We start from the raw sequence: 14,435 nt of genomic DNA on the forward strand, positions 1-14,435 counted from the left end.
GGAAATAAACATTTGAAACATGCACAGGAACTTCATGAAACATATGCAGTATACCTGATATCAAAACGAGAGTCAAATACATGAAGCTCATTTAATACAGGTATTCCTCGAAAATAACAGAAGAGTTCTGCTCTTAACATCGTGTTTTTGTTTAAATTTAATGTCAGTATAATAGTGAAAAACGGTGCACTGATTTGATAATTTTTGTGCTTTCTTTTTATTTATCAGCTTTTGGCAATTTATTTTCCTACAGAAAATCTAGAGATTGATGTACATTATCATGAAATAAGAGATTTTTTATTGAAATTCAAACACAAATTATCAAAAGGAATGCATAATAGGACCAGGTTTGGGGTTACATAGACTAGTCGACAATAACTAATGTAGTCGACACTGTCAGCCTGAAGTCAACCAGTCACTTTCCACGTGATTTACAAAATGCATCTGTTGGAAATACAGCGGATGGCAGATTTCAGAAACGTAGGATAGCAAGGAAAGACTCATATTAACGAACAAAGCTCTGCCTCATTTGTTAGGGGTAGATTTAGGGGTTGGGTTATAGTTTCTCTGACCAATCAGGTAGTACTTCCTGATGAATATAACTGAAATGCCCAATCAGCTATCACTTTACTCATGAATATAAATTACTCTTCCCCTGCCATCCTATGTTCCCAAAACTTGCCAGCAGGCGTGGAGGCTACAGAAATACTAGCGTTATGCATAATCATTTAAAAAGGCACCCATTGGATTTTCAACATGATCAGCACAACTTTGTAGGTTTGGACATCTGAACTGGTTGCTGTTTGATCCCTCAAGAACATTCGATTACATAAAGGAATTTATCCCCATCCTGCATGCTAGATTCCATGTCTGCCCATAATCATCTGTACAAGTGGCTTCAAGAGGAGGGAGAACCACCATCAGCAGTGTGCAGTCCAGGCTACACTAAAATATATTCCGAGAATGGAGAGGAAAGGATGAAATTACAACTAGACGAATTTGATTCGACTAATGGGCTCGACTAGTTCACAGTTAAAATCAGTTGTCGTGCAACCCCTAGAAGAGTTGAAAATTTTGTTGCGGTCTCACCTGTCCAACTTGTGATTGGATCGCCCAAAATGCATCTTAATTCCAGGTGTACAGCAGGCATATGAGAAGCAGTCTATTCATCTCCCCTTTTCACCATGGTTCCTGACATAAAGCTGAAAAAGATATACAGATCCTTTCAGTTGTCAGAAGATTATTCATTCTTTGTATAAAATATGGGAATTTTGGATGGGATAATTGTGGTGAGCCCTGAATGCAGGTTGATGCCAAACTGGCTCACTGTCGATGTTTGTGGTTTTTGGATCTTTCTCATTTTGGCTGCAGCCTCCAGCTGGTCTCCATCCATGAACTTCTCTGTACTCAACTGCTCCGTGAATCAGTGCTGACTAAGACCTACACATGAAACAAGGAGCCATTCTTCCCTCCCTCTCCCCTGTTCACTTCCCCTCCACATCACCTCCACAGAGCCAGCCAAGACACTCAAACACTCCAGCAAAACTTCAGATTGGTGTACCACAAAATTACACACAGCTGCAGACACACTAGACTTGAATTACCTCCTCTCTTCTTTTCAGAAGAAACATCCTTTTATGATCTACTTTTTTGAAGAGATCTGTAAGGAATGATTTCCATAAAGCACATTTGTGGTTATAACTCTCAGAACTACCATGCTTTCTCTTTCTTCTCTTTCTCTGTAGTTTTGTCGCTTTGCATCACTGGGCCTAAGTATAATATTCTACTACAAGGCTCACAGCAGTCTAACTGACCTTAACCAACTCCCATATGTTAAATGTGTGAGACAGCACTAATGCAGTCTCCTGTGTGACAACGGGCTCTAGACTGTAATTATCAGTGCACTCCAGTCTTGTTGAGGAGGAAGAAATGTGTAAAGTCACCAGTCTGACACAGTCTGTGAGCAGACAGAGAGATTCTCTTTGTGAAGGATATCTGCCCATTTTTTTATCTGCCTTCCATTAATGAGACTGACTGACACTATCTAAACAGGACTTGTATCATTTTCCTGGACTGTGGTCTGATCTGTTTAACATCCCTGCTCCATCAGCACTTTTCTACACTTTTCCGCTCTGTCTCCATCAATTCCAAGGAACCTCTGCTTAATCCTCTGTTTCATTCAATCCAGAATAATTTAATATCATCCAGGATAGAGTGACTCATCCTTCATTGCCATGTGATAAAGTTTCTCTTTTTTATAGTTTTCTTTTTTCCATTCTTTTGAGACTTGTATGAAGATGAATGCTGGTTTTTGTAAAACAGTGGTTATATTTCTGCTTGCAGCACAACTTGCCCTATTGTGCTACTGTACTCTATTGTCCATTGTGCAAGCTGCAGGTCTCCGCTTTTAACAGGTTTCCAGAACTGGCTTTTTTTATGCTCATCTGAAAGGCTGGACATAGAGGGATGCAATACTGCACTGTAAGTTGCACAGCAAGAAAATGTGTTGGTGCCCTGTCATACTGTATTCTCCCGAACAAAATCAGCTTCACCAGCAACAATGAAAGCACCTGGCGGGCAGTCTGATGGCTCCCAGCTATGTCCAACAGGAACAGTCCAGATCTTTCTCTCAGACTCCCTGCACTATGTCTTCCTGCAATTAACAACAATTACTGTTGAGCAATGCTGGCACCAGCTACATGGAAAAAGAGAGGAGTTTTCAGCGAGAACATGTTTACCATTAGAGGCTCAATCTGCTCTTTGATTTCCCTCCTCCATTGTTCATGAAGAATCTGAAGACTATCCCTAATAAAGGCTTGTGTGCAGCCATAGGTATTTTCTGTGCACTTTGCTTTAATCCGCAGAGCTTGTACTCGTATTTGCAATTGCATTTGTTCTTGTTTTTGTAATTGTGGACCATCCGTAACTACAATTTAATTTGAACTACTGGTACTATTGTAATCTGTTCTGTGCGGCATGGTTTCTGTATTATTACAACAACAAAAAAACGAAGTCTAAGAGAAGTCTGATTAATGCAGAGAGTATCAGTCAACTGGAGTCCCAGTTGAAAAGAATGTGGCTTAATTAGTAACACTTTACAATGAAGTTGCAGTGTTTGAAGAATATTTCTACTCTTTTTTTGCTCTCAAATGGCACTAAACGGACCATTTATCAGCACGGCTCAATGGATAGAGCACAGTGAGCACAAAGCAGGTGTGTTAATTCGCGGACCGTGCAGATCATTATCAACAGCGCTAGACGCTACCTGGATCAATTATCAACACAGCATGGAAAGAGGTGTGTGAGCACAGGGCAGATGCATTTACTCGAGGTCTGGTCATAATCCCACAGCACAGATAATTTTAAATATATTTGCGAAATCCAGGTGCGTTAACTCACAGACCGTGCAGATCATTATCAACTGCGCTAGACGCTACCTGGATCAATTATCAACACAGCATGGAAAATGTGTGCGAGCACAGGGCAGATACATTTACCACAGCACAGACTATTTTAAATGTAATTGCGAAATCTGATGCAAAACCCCCAAAAAATGCAGCAAATGTCTGTTGCAAAACTCTTATACGTCAGTGATAAAACTAGTTGAAATCAACAGCACTGACAAAGAAAACGGGAAAACATTAGAAGACTTTTCAATCCTCACATCACAACACTTGCAAACATTCAACATGGATATACTGTAGGAACACTTAGTGTATTAACTATGACATTCGTGGTAGAAAAAGTTTCTAAATGTATATAGACTGCTGTTTTTCATTCCAAAAATCCCATAGTTTTTTATATAGAAACCAAAGGGACTTATTTTAAGTTTGCAAGCACTAGGCGCAGCACATTGCCTTAAATCATAAGTGCAAAGTCAATATTCACGGCCATGAAGTGTTGGTAAAAAGTATATAAAAGTAGTGACAAGTGCACATCAGGTATCGTAATGAGGAGCCGAGCCAAAGACCCGGCCATTTCAGCGGTTGGTTCAGTGTTGTGGCAGGAGGGACACAACATCTCGTTCCTTCCATCAGGGAACGGATGTTACATCAGTTCTCTCTCTATCTGTCACTCACTCAATGTTGTGTTGATGAGTTGCTACTAGGGGTCCCAATGGAAAATGCCACAAGAGCTGAACCGAGTTACGCAGACTGGAGGTGTGAGACGGGCAGACCTCTGTGTGCCTCGTAGCCAGCGCAGCAAGCCGTCGTATAACTACCCCCAACACACTGGCAGGCATGAAGCGGTCCCCTACACCAAATATTCTGCACTTTTTTCAAGACTATAAACTCTCAGAAATATTTGTCCAATGCTGTTCACTTTGAGAAAAAAGCTTTTGAACATTGTAAAACTTTTAAATGTTTTAAATCTAGCCTTCTTTACCTCGGATCGCATTTGCTGAGCTTCAGAAAATGTAAATTCCATTATGATGCTAAAATTAATTTTAAATGACAATCAAGTTCAGTTGCTGGACAAATATGTAGGACATAATGCAGTTGTGATGGCAATGCTTGTTTAGATGATTGTTCAAAATAGCCTATTGAATATCAGCAATGTATCATATATGGAACTCCTGATATTACACAGCATCTATGTTTCTTTATTAGCAGTGCACACAGCATATACACATAAATGGATTGTCCTTATACTATGACTGAAAGATTCCCCGCTACTTGGTGCAGGTTGCCAGCTCGAACAGGGCCATGACGATTTGCTTTCAGGGCGGAACCAGTTGAAACCTGCGATAGGCGCAACATCAAGGCCAATATTACAGTCTTATCAGAAGGGCAACTGCTCCCTTTTGATTTCAATTCCTCGTCTTCTGATTGCATTTATTTGTGAAATTAAACTGACAATAAGCCGTATAATTTTAATGAACTGTCTCAATACTCTCCCCATTTTACAAAGACTTCAGGGGGAAATTAGGGACATTTGGGAGGCGAAAGGTGCACAATTAGTGATATGCACAGATTTCTGTATGGAAACAGCTTAAGGGCAGATTTATTTTGCGATAAACCAAAACTTATGCAACCGTGTTTTTTTAAGCATGACGTCATCACATGCCATTTTTCCATCAGTGTAAAATCTGTTCTCTTGAAATTCTCTCTGATTGTAGGAAAATATAAGTTGTTTTGTTTTTCTTGTGAGATGCCGTGAGATGGCTGTAGTTTAATCAGTAGGAGCCTGATGATCTGTAAAGGAGAATTTAGTCACACACACTGACAGAATATTTCAGTTTTGCCCCATACAAATTAGATGTTCATTTTTTCTCACAGATGTTACTGTTAATATCATTATTTACATCTGCATCCCAACCTTAAAATCAATGCGTTAATGTCAAATGTGCATCTCAATGCACAAAACATGTAATTGCATGGGTGCTACCAAAGCAGGCGCTTGTGCCACATTTTCAACTGACCCCTTGCCTAGGCTGAAATTGAGTTTGACACCCCGTTTTAAGCTCTTTTTCCTCCAACACGTGTTAATATGGGTCCGGCGTAGCGGTTTTGTGGACATGCGCACAACAGCACCGCTGCTGAAAATTATTATAGTGGGAAACACTTTGTTGTATTCGTTAACATTAGTTAACTCAATAATTAACATGAAATAACAAAGAACAGAACTTTTACAGCATTTATTAATCTTGGTTAATTTGTACAACTACTAATATATTGTTTTTTACATCAAAGGTTAACATTAGTATACATTAACATTAGTTAATGCAATACGAAATAACATGAACAAACAATGAACAATGTTTTGATAAATGTACAATATTCAACATTAATAAATGCTGTAAACTTTATGGTTCATTGTTAATGTTAATGAAAGTGTGAAGTGCTTAATTATAAATTGTCAACCTAAATCTTTCAAGCATTTTGCTTGAATTCTGACCAACAACCATAACTGTCTATCAAGACTAAATGTTATTTATCCATGTTTCTTAGTTAATCATGTACAGTCATATTTTGTTGTTGTGTTTTGACTCAACATATCTCTTCATTTCCAGGGGGATACTCCAAAGAATCGTGCTGAGAAGGCAAAGGATGCAGAACTTGCGTCATATCTTGAAAACCGTCAGCACTACCAAATGATCCAGCGTGAAGATCAGGAGACTGCAGTTTGACCTCTCACCCCTCACCTCAGCTGGTGTCTTTATCTTGTGCCAAAACAACAGTAACCAAACATGTATTCACCCATAGCTGACTGTCTGGCCTGCAGAAGGTGTTGATACATTCCCAGAGAGGGGAGATGGTCGCACACTTACAGTAACTGTCTCTGAAGAGGTCTCTAGCTTTGAGGTTCATTCTCTGAATGACCTGTCGGTCTTAAAGTTTTTTTAATTTCATTGCACTGCCAAAACTTCTTTAAGAGTTTGTATGTATGTAACAGAATGCATTTCTCTCCATGTTAATGCACTCATCAAGTTTATTGCTTTTCTAGTATGACAATGCTGAATGTTAGATGATTGCAAATGAAGGGCTGAATGCTAACCTGTGGGTGAGGACAATCATCCACTGTCTGTAAGTTTAGCTCAAGCTGTCACTGTAGCGCTGAGAGCCCTGACCCTTTGTTATTGCTCATGTATGGCTGTGCTCAAATACTATAGACTGGTTAGTGGTCCAGAACATGACTGTAGGTCAACTTTTGGTGTTTAACCTGAAACTAATTTAGCTGACTAATTTCATTTTTAATTAAATGAGATGAAATTAAATTTCAATGCACTCAAAGTGTTTTCTTTCAGCGATGGTTCAAGGAAAGTAATGTTTAGTGGGGTGTTCGTTTGAAGTATCAGAACTATTTAGATATTTTTCAGGTATGTTGTTGAAAGGATTTTGCATTTTCATTTTAAATATTTGCAGATTTCTGTGCTGTTTCTAATAAGAATATTCAGTACTGTAAATGTATGCAAGTAGCTTTCTGTTCGAGAGGGATTTGCACTGTAGCTTTGATTGCCTTCTTTACTCTACTCTTCTACTCTAATCTATTTATAATTGATTTACTAAACTATAGCTACTTTCCTATCAAATTTTAAGTAAATAGATGTTTATATGATTTGTAGCTATTGCAGTTGTGTTGTCATGTTTGTATTATAAAACTCTGTAAATTAGATATTTGTTTATTTGAGATTATAACAGATTTTTTGCTCCTTTTGATGATTCAGCAAATTTGTAACTATTTGTGATAAACCAAAACACTTTATATAAGAGTTAGTTTATTATTGCTTTTTTTATTATTATTATTGCTGATGACTTGATAGAGATTTAAGATTTCAGGATACTATTTATTCTCAAAAATCGTTATCTATTCAAATTAATTTGGCCTTGAAACGACACATATTTAATAATTAAGATGACTTAAGTGATAACATTTCAATTATTTGCATCACAGAATGAAATTCTTGTTTGTCCAGAGACTTTTGCTACTTTAATGTGATGTGACTTATTGATTTGACAGTTCTTTACAATAAATTGAATTATATGTATGCAGACTTAATACATCTACGAGTTACAACCCTTCATTAGCTGTGCAGTGTGCCACAAAAAAAAAAACAGCATAAAGGTGTTTTCATTTATGGTGTGCTTCTAAGACTTTTTGTAAACAACAAAATTACGTCACTATGACATCATCATGAGCAACAACTTGATACAAATAAGTTAGTAAATTGTTTGGCCCCCAAAAACGTGGCGAAAGAGAGGCACCTATGTTTGTTGCCACTGAAAACTTAACTAAACCCGATTTACTTTTATTTACTTATTTATTTATTTGTAGCGAGTTGTTTCTCATAATGACATCATGTTGTTGTTTACCAAAAGTATGTAAAAAATCGTGTAAACACCTTTTAGAATTTTTAAGATATGAGCAATAAAACATATTGGCCCGGAAAAGTTTTTTTTTTTGGGGTCCACTATGTATATTGTCAGAAATGAATTTTCATCTCTCAGTTATGCTTGCTTTGGATGGAAAAGTTGAGTGTTTAAACATCTATCCATCCAGCGCCCTCACCCTGACAGCTGTGTGACAGGAGCCCTGATGAATGGCATCATAACGCCATGAACCAATAATCAATTCATCTCTTACAATAACATATGTGAGATGTCTTAATGACCACATTTTAAATTCTGAAAGACTTTTAGGACAATTTTGCACTTTTTAAATAAGGAAAATCTGGCTTGTCGTTCATATAATTTGTGTAAAAGGTACATAAAATGTGCTGAATAATCATTCCATTTTTATATTTTAAGAATATTCCAGCTGAAACCTCAGCATAAAGACTGGTTGTGCGATGTCTTGCTTGTGAGGATTGGTGTTACAGAATTGTGGCTGAGAGTGACTTGTAGGAGATGAAAACTATAGGAAAGGAAATGCTGTTTTACATAGTTTAGACAGTCACATGTCCACAGATACATTCTGGATGAATGACACTAGCAGACTGACTGATAATTTAACAGTGATCTTCAAGCCAATGGCCCTTTCTATAAAATAATTACAGCTTTATTCATTTGTGCAGGAATTCTGAGCATTTCAGTGTACTATTTGCGATATACAGCCTATAGGAACTTTGTCTCTCACTCTCTCACAGTGATTGGAGGGATTAAGAGGAAGTTTTGCACATTTTGAGGATTTCCTTTGCTCCATAATTGTCATAATCCTAAAAAAGTGTTTGTCAGACTAATAGGCAGGACAGATGGCATAGCTTTACTCCAGATATTTTTATTATTATTATCATCTAATTTCTTATTTAAAAGTGCTAAATACACCACAAAATTCTTTAAAAATGCGTCTAATTGATTTGGACATTTTTATATAGGTCTTATATTGTTATACAGTGTATTGAATCCTTCAAATTAACACAGCCTTAAATTTCTTCAATAAGTACAAATGTTAATATGTCTACCGTTCGCTTAAATCTAATTTAACTGCTCATTTTCAGTTGATGAATGCATGACAGATTAATTAGCAATATGTCTTTGTTGAAAGGCAATGTTTAGTTTTTAAGTTGCTGCAATTTACTGCATTAAATCACTCAGTGAAAGCAATCTGCAGCTATTAACTCAGTGATGTGGATATTTATATTGTCAGTTGTTATTTACTACTGTAGACTTGCTTTTAACATATCATTATAATACCTCTAAGGGCAAGTGTGATCCAATTGCATAATGCATATGGCCCTGCATAAGCAATTGAACTGTGCAAGGAGTTATTTATTTTAGAATTTATCACCCTGATTGTAATTAAATGGTTCTTTTTTAATGTTTTCTTGTTTGTCCTCCTACTGTGAGTGGTGGTAGCTGCATTATATTGAACTTCAGTCTCCTCTACTGTGATGAAGTTCATTTTTGTCGAGCCTTCAGATCATTAGTTCTGTCCTGTGTTTAATCAAATAGCCATTACCATTAACAAACTGTCTGCAGGCATTATTTTTTGCATTTCTCTGATAGCCCTGCTGTTATACTTTATCTAATAGAGATAATAGTAAGTAAATCTTTTTTTTTTTTTTTTTCTTTTATCATTTCATACATCAACATCATCAATATATACTATAAAATATATTATATATATATATATATATATATATATATATATATATATATATATATATATATATATATATATATATATATATATATATATATTTTTTTTTTTTTTTTTACTTTTTTTTTTTTACTTTTCATTTCTTAAAAGATAAGATTTACCAGTCATCTTTTACTTTAAAAGGGGCAAAACAATGTAATATGTATGTATTTTGAGTTTCTGAATGTGTATATTTTCTCACTCATTTAAGCTCTTAAGCCTTTAGCTATCATTGAGATGCATGAAAGCAGGACTGAGAGGAATAACTGAGTCTTATTTATTTGCAGGGGAAAATGTTCTGACATTGACATTCATTTGTGTCAAGTTCAAGTATTGTTTTGAGTTGCAGTCCAATATAAGGCTAGAATTTATTCGTTTTTGATGCGGAGAAATCGGAAAGCATGAATTCCAGTGTATTATACTAATTTGGTTTTAAGAAATGTTTTATGAATATTTGTTCTGTAATAAAATAGAGCCCTTACATAGATTTGGGCACACAAATCTGTAATGTTGTCAATATTGATCTCTTTGTTAGCTTTAATGAACCTATTCAGTTATTGTCTGGTTCACAACACAATAAAGCATACTGAATAGTTCTTTCAACACCCAAAATGTATGTTGCTTATCGTAAGAGACTAGAAACCTTGGATAGTCTTTGTCCATTATCTAGCTATGCCTATAAACCTTTTAAATGAAAAGAAAGAACTTCAGAATGAACCACTCAGTTGTCAATAGTACAAGTCAGTATTGTGTTCTGGAACTAAACTTCTCAAGCTATTTGCACCACAATTGCATATAGTGTGGATTTCCTATCTTTACAGTTCACTATTCACTGCAAATAATTGATGGAACTATCCTATCAGACAGTCTTCTTACTTTAATACAGGCAAATTGCAATAAATTTACACTATATTATGCATTTGAAATTATTTCACTTAGTAGATATCTAGAGATGTATGCAAAATCCAAGGCACACAAACATCCCTATAAATGGTTTGCGGGTAGTCTTTTGTGTCTCTGCTGTTTTAATTTTAATATAGTTGAATCATCAACATTTTTCTCAGACCCTGATACTGTTTCTTTTTGTCTCTGCAGGAGTGAGTTGCTGGCACAGAAATGAGAGGCAGGTATTCTGTGAAGAGGAATTCAATTCCCAATTCTCTGGCTGTAGGCATTGAGAGAGGCATTGTATTAGTCATTGAAATATCACCCAATCTTATATGAATGGAGAATTCTGATGATGTGGACTATCAACGAAAAAAAAAAACAATTGTTGGTTTAACTTAATTCAATTGTGGACATTGTTTCAACACAATGAAATTTAGTTTCTTTTATATGAAATTAAAATATAGGTTCTTCTAAAATACTTTGTGCAGCAAAAATGTCCTGGTTACTTCCGTAACCTCCGTTCCCTGATGGAGGGAACGAAAAGTTTTGTCGATGAAGTGACACTAGGGGTCACTATTGAGAGACCGAGACACCTCTGATCTTTGATAAAAGGCCAATGGGAATTGGCGAGTGGTATTTGCATGCCTCTCCCCCAGACATACGTGTATAAAGGAGGGGGACGTGCATACCGCTCATTCAGGTTTTGTGCTGAGGAGCTGAGAATAAGGTCCCGGCCATTTCAGCAAAAATGTCAGCGTTGTGGCAGGAGGGACACAAAAGGGGGGGGGGTCTTAAGTGGAAATACTTCACATGGTCTTGCCGAGTCTAGTCAGAAGTATGTCATGTGGAGAAGTCCTATGGTAGGTCTTGCCCAATGCCAGAGGAGGCTCTACGAGTATGGAGACTGGGGCAAAGGGGCCTAGGAAGACGCAGTTTGCCAACAGGGAAAAGTTTTTCAGCTGAATATACATCGCAAAGGGTTGCCTATGGGGAACCAGCGCATGCGAAGCACCTGTCCCAATACAGGGCTTAGTTAGCACAAGTACCGGGCTGGCAATGAGTTTCTCCGCAACTCATCTGCCGCAGGGCTAGGAGGAAATCAACCAGGGAACACATTTGTGAACACTACTGGGAATCAACAAAGCACATCTTCAGCTCAAGGGAGGTGAAAGGTGCTAGGCGCAAGTGATATACCCGGCCAGTCAACCCGGACTTTCCCGTTGGCTCATGCTAAGATTCGGGACAACACCGGCTCAACCCGGAGATTGTAGAACCTAGCAAAGGTGTTGGGTGTAGCCCAGCCCGCTGCTCTGCAAATGTCAGCTAGAGAGGCGCCACTGGTCAGATTTTTAATAGTAACTTACCCAACCGCGACCTAACCATTAGCTCCACAATGGTAATTTCCAAAATTCAACATAACAGACACTCCTCTAAATCCCAACATAACAGAACATTAAACACAAACAAGTCTCCTATACTTGTTTTTATTTAGCATAGAAATACATAATTTTTACATTTCCTCTCCCAATCCAATCCCATACCTGGCTTCAGCAAAACATTGATGCAACAAATATTATTCACAAAGTCCTACCATAAATAGATTAAGTGAACATACAGGAGATGGACTGTAAATTATGAAATTTATTTGTGACCAAATACTAAAGAATTGTGCTGCATTAGCTCATTTTAAATATTGTAATTTAATTGAGCATACACTAAAAATCATGTTAAAACAACAACATCTGTTAGAAGTCTGAATCGATTTGAACATTTCATAGCAATGTAATCATATCATTTTTGATGACTGTGCTGAATATAATTGGACTTGACCCAATTTAATTATGTTCTCATGTCAAACATAAATGTATTAAGTTGATCTCGAGTGTTATTTTCAATAGAGCTTTCCCTTGAGATGAGAAATGTTCTTTGTTCAGTACGTTAGATTGTCATAACTCTTCACCACTCTTGATTTCTCTTTGTGTTGAAAATATGGAATTTATTTCATTCATTCATTAAAAAAAAAAATTATGGCCAAGAAATGATGGTCTTTTTGGGTCATCAATACAGAAGTTATTAATTGCTAAACTATGTTATTCCTGCAATTTTGAAATGATTTTTTTCACTGGTCAAAAATGTAGTGGGGGAGAAGATTTGTTAGGTAAATTACACTTGACAATTTAACAGTCAGTGGCCAACTTTGTTAACACATTTTCTTCAGAACAAAAACAAACATATTTTAAAAACATTGGAGTCCCATTATTGCATCTGTCCAGGAAAATGTTTGAGGGATACTTGTAAATCTCCAAATCGTTAATAGTCTGTGCAGTCAATATGAGCTTTTGGAGTATTGTAAAGACTCACATGTGTATGTTTCATAAAGTAAGATTAAGTGCATGATCCATTCTTCTGGTCATGTTTCAAGCGACACTTGGCTTTTAGAATAATGGTTATGTGAATTCTCTTAAAAAGTCTTAATCATCAACTCTTTAACCTTTTCACAGGCAAACACTCACACGCTGGTTCACCCTTTGCCCATTTGGCAAGCATTCCTGTGACTGCCCGTAGATCCAGAGAAGCAGAAAGTGGGGAGAGGAGGAGTGTTGGGGTTTTGTTGAACATTTGTGGTTGTGAGGACCCTTTCAAACAGTGATTGTTCCATCTGGTTCTCTGTTGTTAGACAGAGGTTTCACTGTGGAGAGCAAGGAGGAGGGATTTCCTTTTCAGATTGGTACTATTGCAATAATATACATATATATTTGAACCTCCTGACCTCTCATTCATCTCTCTCTTTCTCTTTATCCCTCTAACCTCTTTGCATTTTTCTACCACCCCTTTTACCCATTATTTTATTTAGTCAGGGGGGGAGAATTTGTTACAGTGTGAAGAATTTATATGTTTCCATTGATCATTGAATAAATATTGGGTATGTTGTACTTGCTTGTTTTGATTATTGGGGGGGGGGTCCTACACCCCTGACATACTGGACGTCCTGGCTAATATAGTATAGTTTGCATTTGCAACTATGCAAATGAAGGAATTTCTATGCCGTACCAGCAACAATCCACAAATCGTGTCACCTATTCCTGCTCCCGCCAAATGATGAGGGCCATGGATTTCTATGAGCACTAACTAACTAACTAACTCATTTTAACACATTTGAATATACAATGTTAGCTAACCAAGCTAATGTGATTTCTGTGTGGCTCTTATTCCCTTATATTTCGCAGGTCCTTGGATAATGAGAGCATCTTCACAGCTGTAAGGTATAAATTCCACTGAACTTTAATGTTGTTTCCCTTTTCTCTTGTAAAGAGCAAATTATGTAAACATTTCCAAGAAAATGATGCATGTTCTTCCGTGGCCATCGCGACGAAGCAGCTGATTGCCATAGTAGGTGGCGCTCCTGACTTAAGTGAGTCATGAGCCAGAACCCGAGAACTCGCATCTAAACCACCTCTCATTCTAAACAAACAGCTGTCTGTATCACTTTATGTCAGAAAAATACATTTAAATGTGTAATCTTGTAAATTTGTAATTTTTAAAAAATGTAATTGTAATCTGATTACGACGGTTTAATGTAATTGTAATGGATTACAGTTACCTGATTTTTGTATACTGATTACCTAATGAACTACACTTTTACAGCATTTATTAATCTTAGTTAATGTTAATTTCAACATATACTAATGCATTTTGAAAATCAAAAGTTGTATATGTTAACATTAGTTAATGCACTATGAACAAACGGTAACTACCAATGAACAATTGTATTTTTATAAACTAATATTAACAGAGATTATTAAATGCTCCAAAAATATTGTTCATTGTGAGTTCATGATAACTAGTGCATTAACTAATATTCAATAATGGAACCTCAATGTAAAGCGTTACCAGTTCTTTTAAGGTATATAATGAAATCTTTATAAAAACACAATCTTGCATTTACATGAATAGATACGTGAAAGGTA

At 36.6% G+C, this 14,435-nt stretch overlaps 1 protein-coding gene across 1 annotated transcript in view; it reads left to right on the plus strand.

The window, feature by feature from the left end:
* Positions 1-9,523, plus strand: part of LOC127652549 (diacylglycerol kinase zeta-like) — a 103,251-nt gene extending 93,728 nt beyond the window's left edge. Inside the window, exon 37 of the mRNA XM_052138739.1 lies at positions 6,014-9,523. Coding sequence (XP_051994699.1) covers positions 6,014-6,130 — 117 coding nt within the window. The 3' untranslated portion in view covers positions 6,131-9,523. The remainder of the gene's footprint in view (positions 1-6,013) is intronic.
* The last annotated feature ends 4,912 nt before the right edge of the window (positions 9,524-14,435 follow it).

This window comes from Xyrauchen texanus, chromosome 2 (genome assembly GCF_025860055.1).
Source record: "Xyrauchen texanus isolate HMW12.3.18 chromosome 2, RBS_HiC_50CHRs, whole genome shotgun sequence".
NCBI classification, from domain to species: Eukaryota; Metazoa; Chordata; class Actinopteri; order Cypriniformes; family Catostomidae; genus Xyrauchen; species Xyrauchen texanus.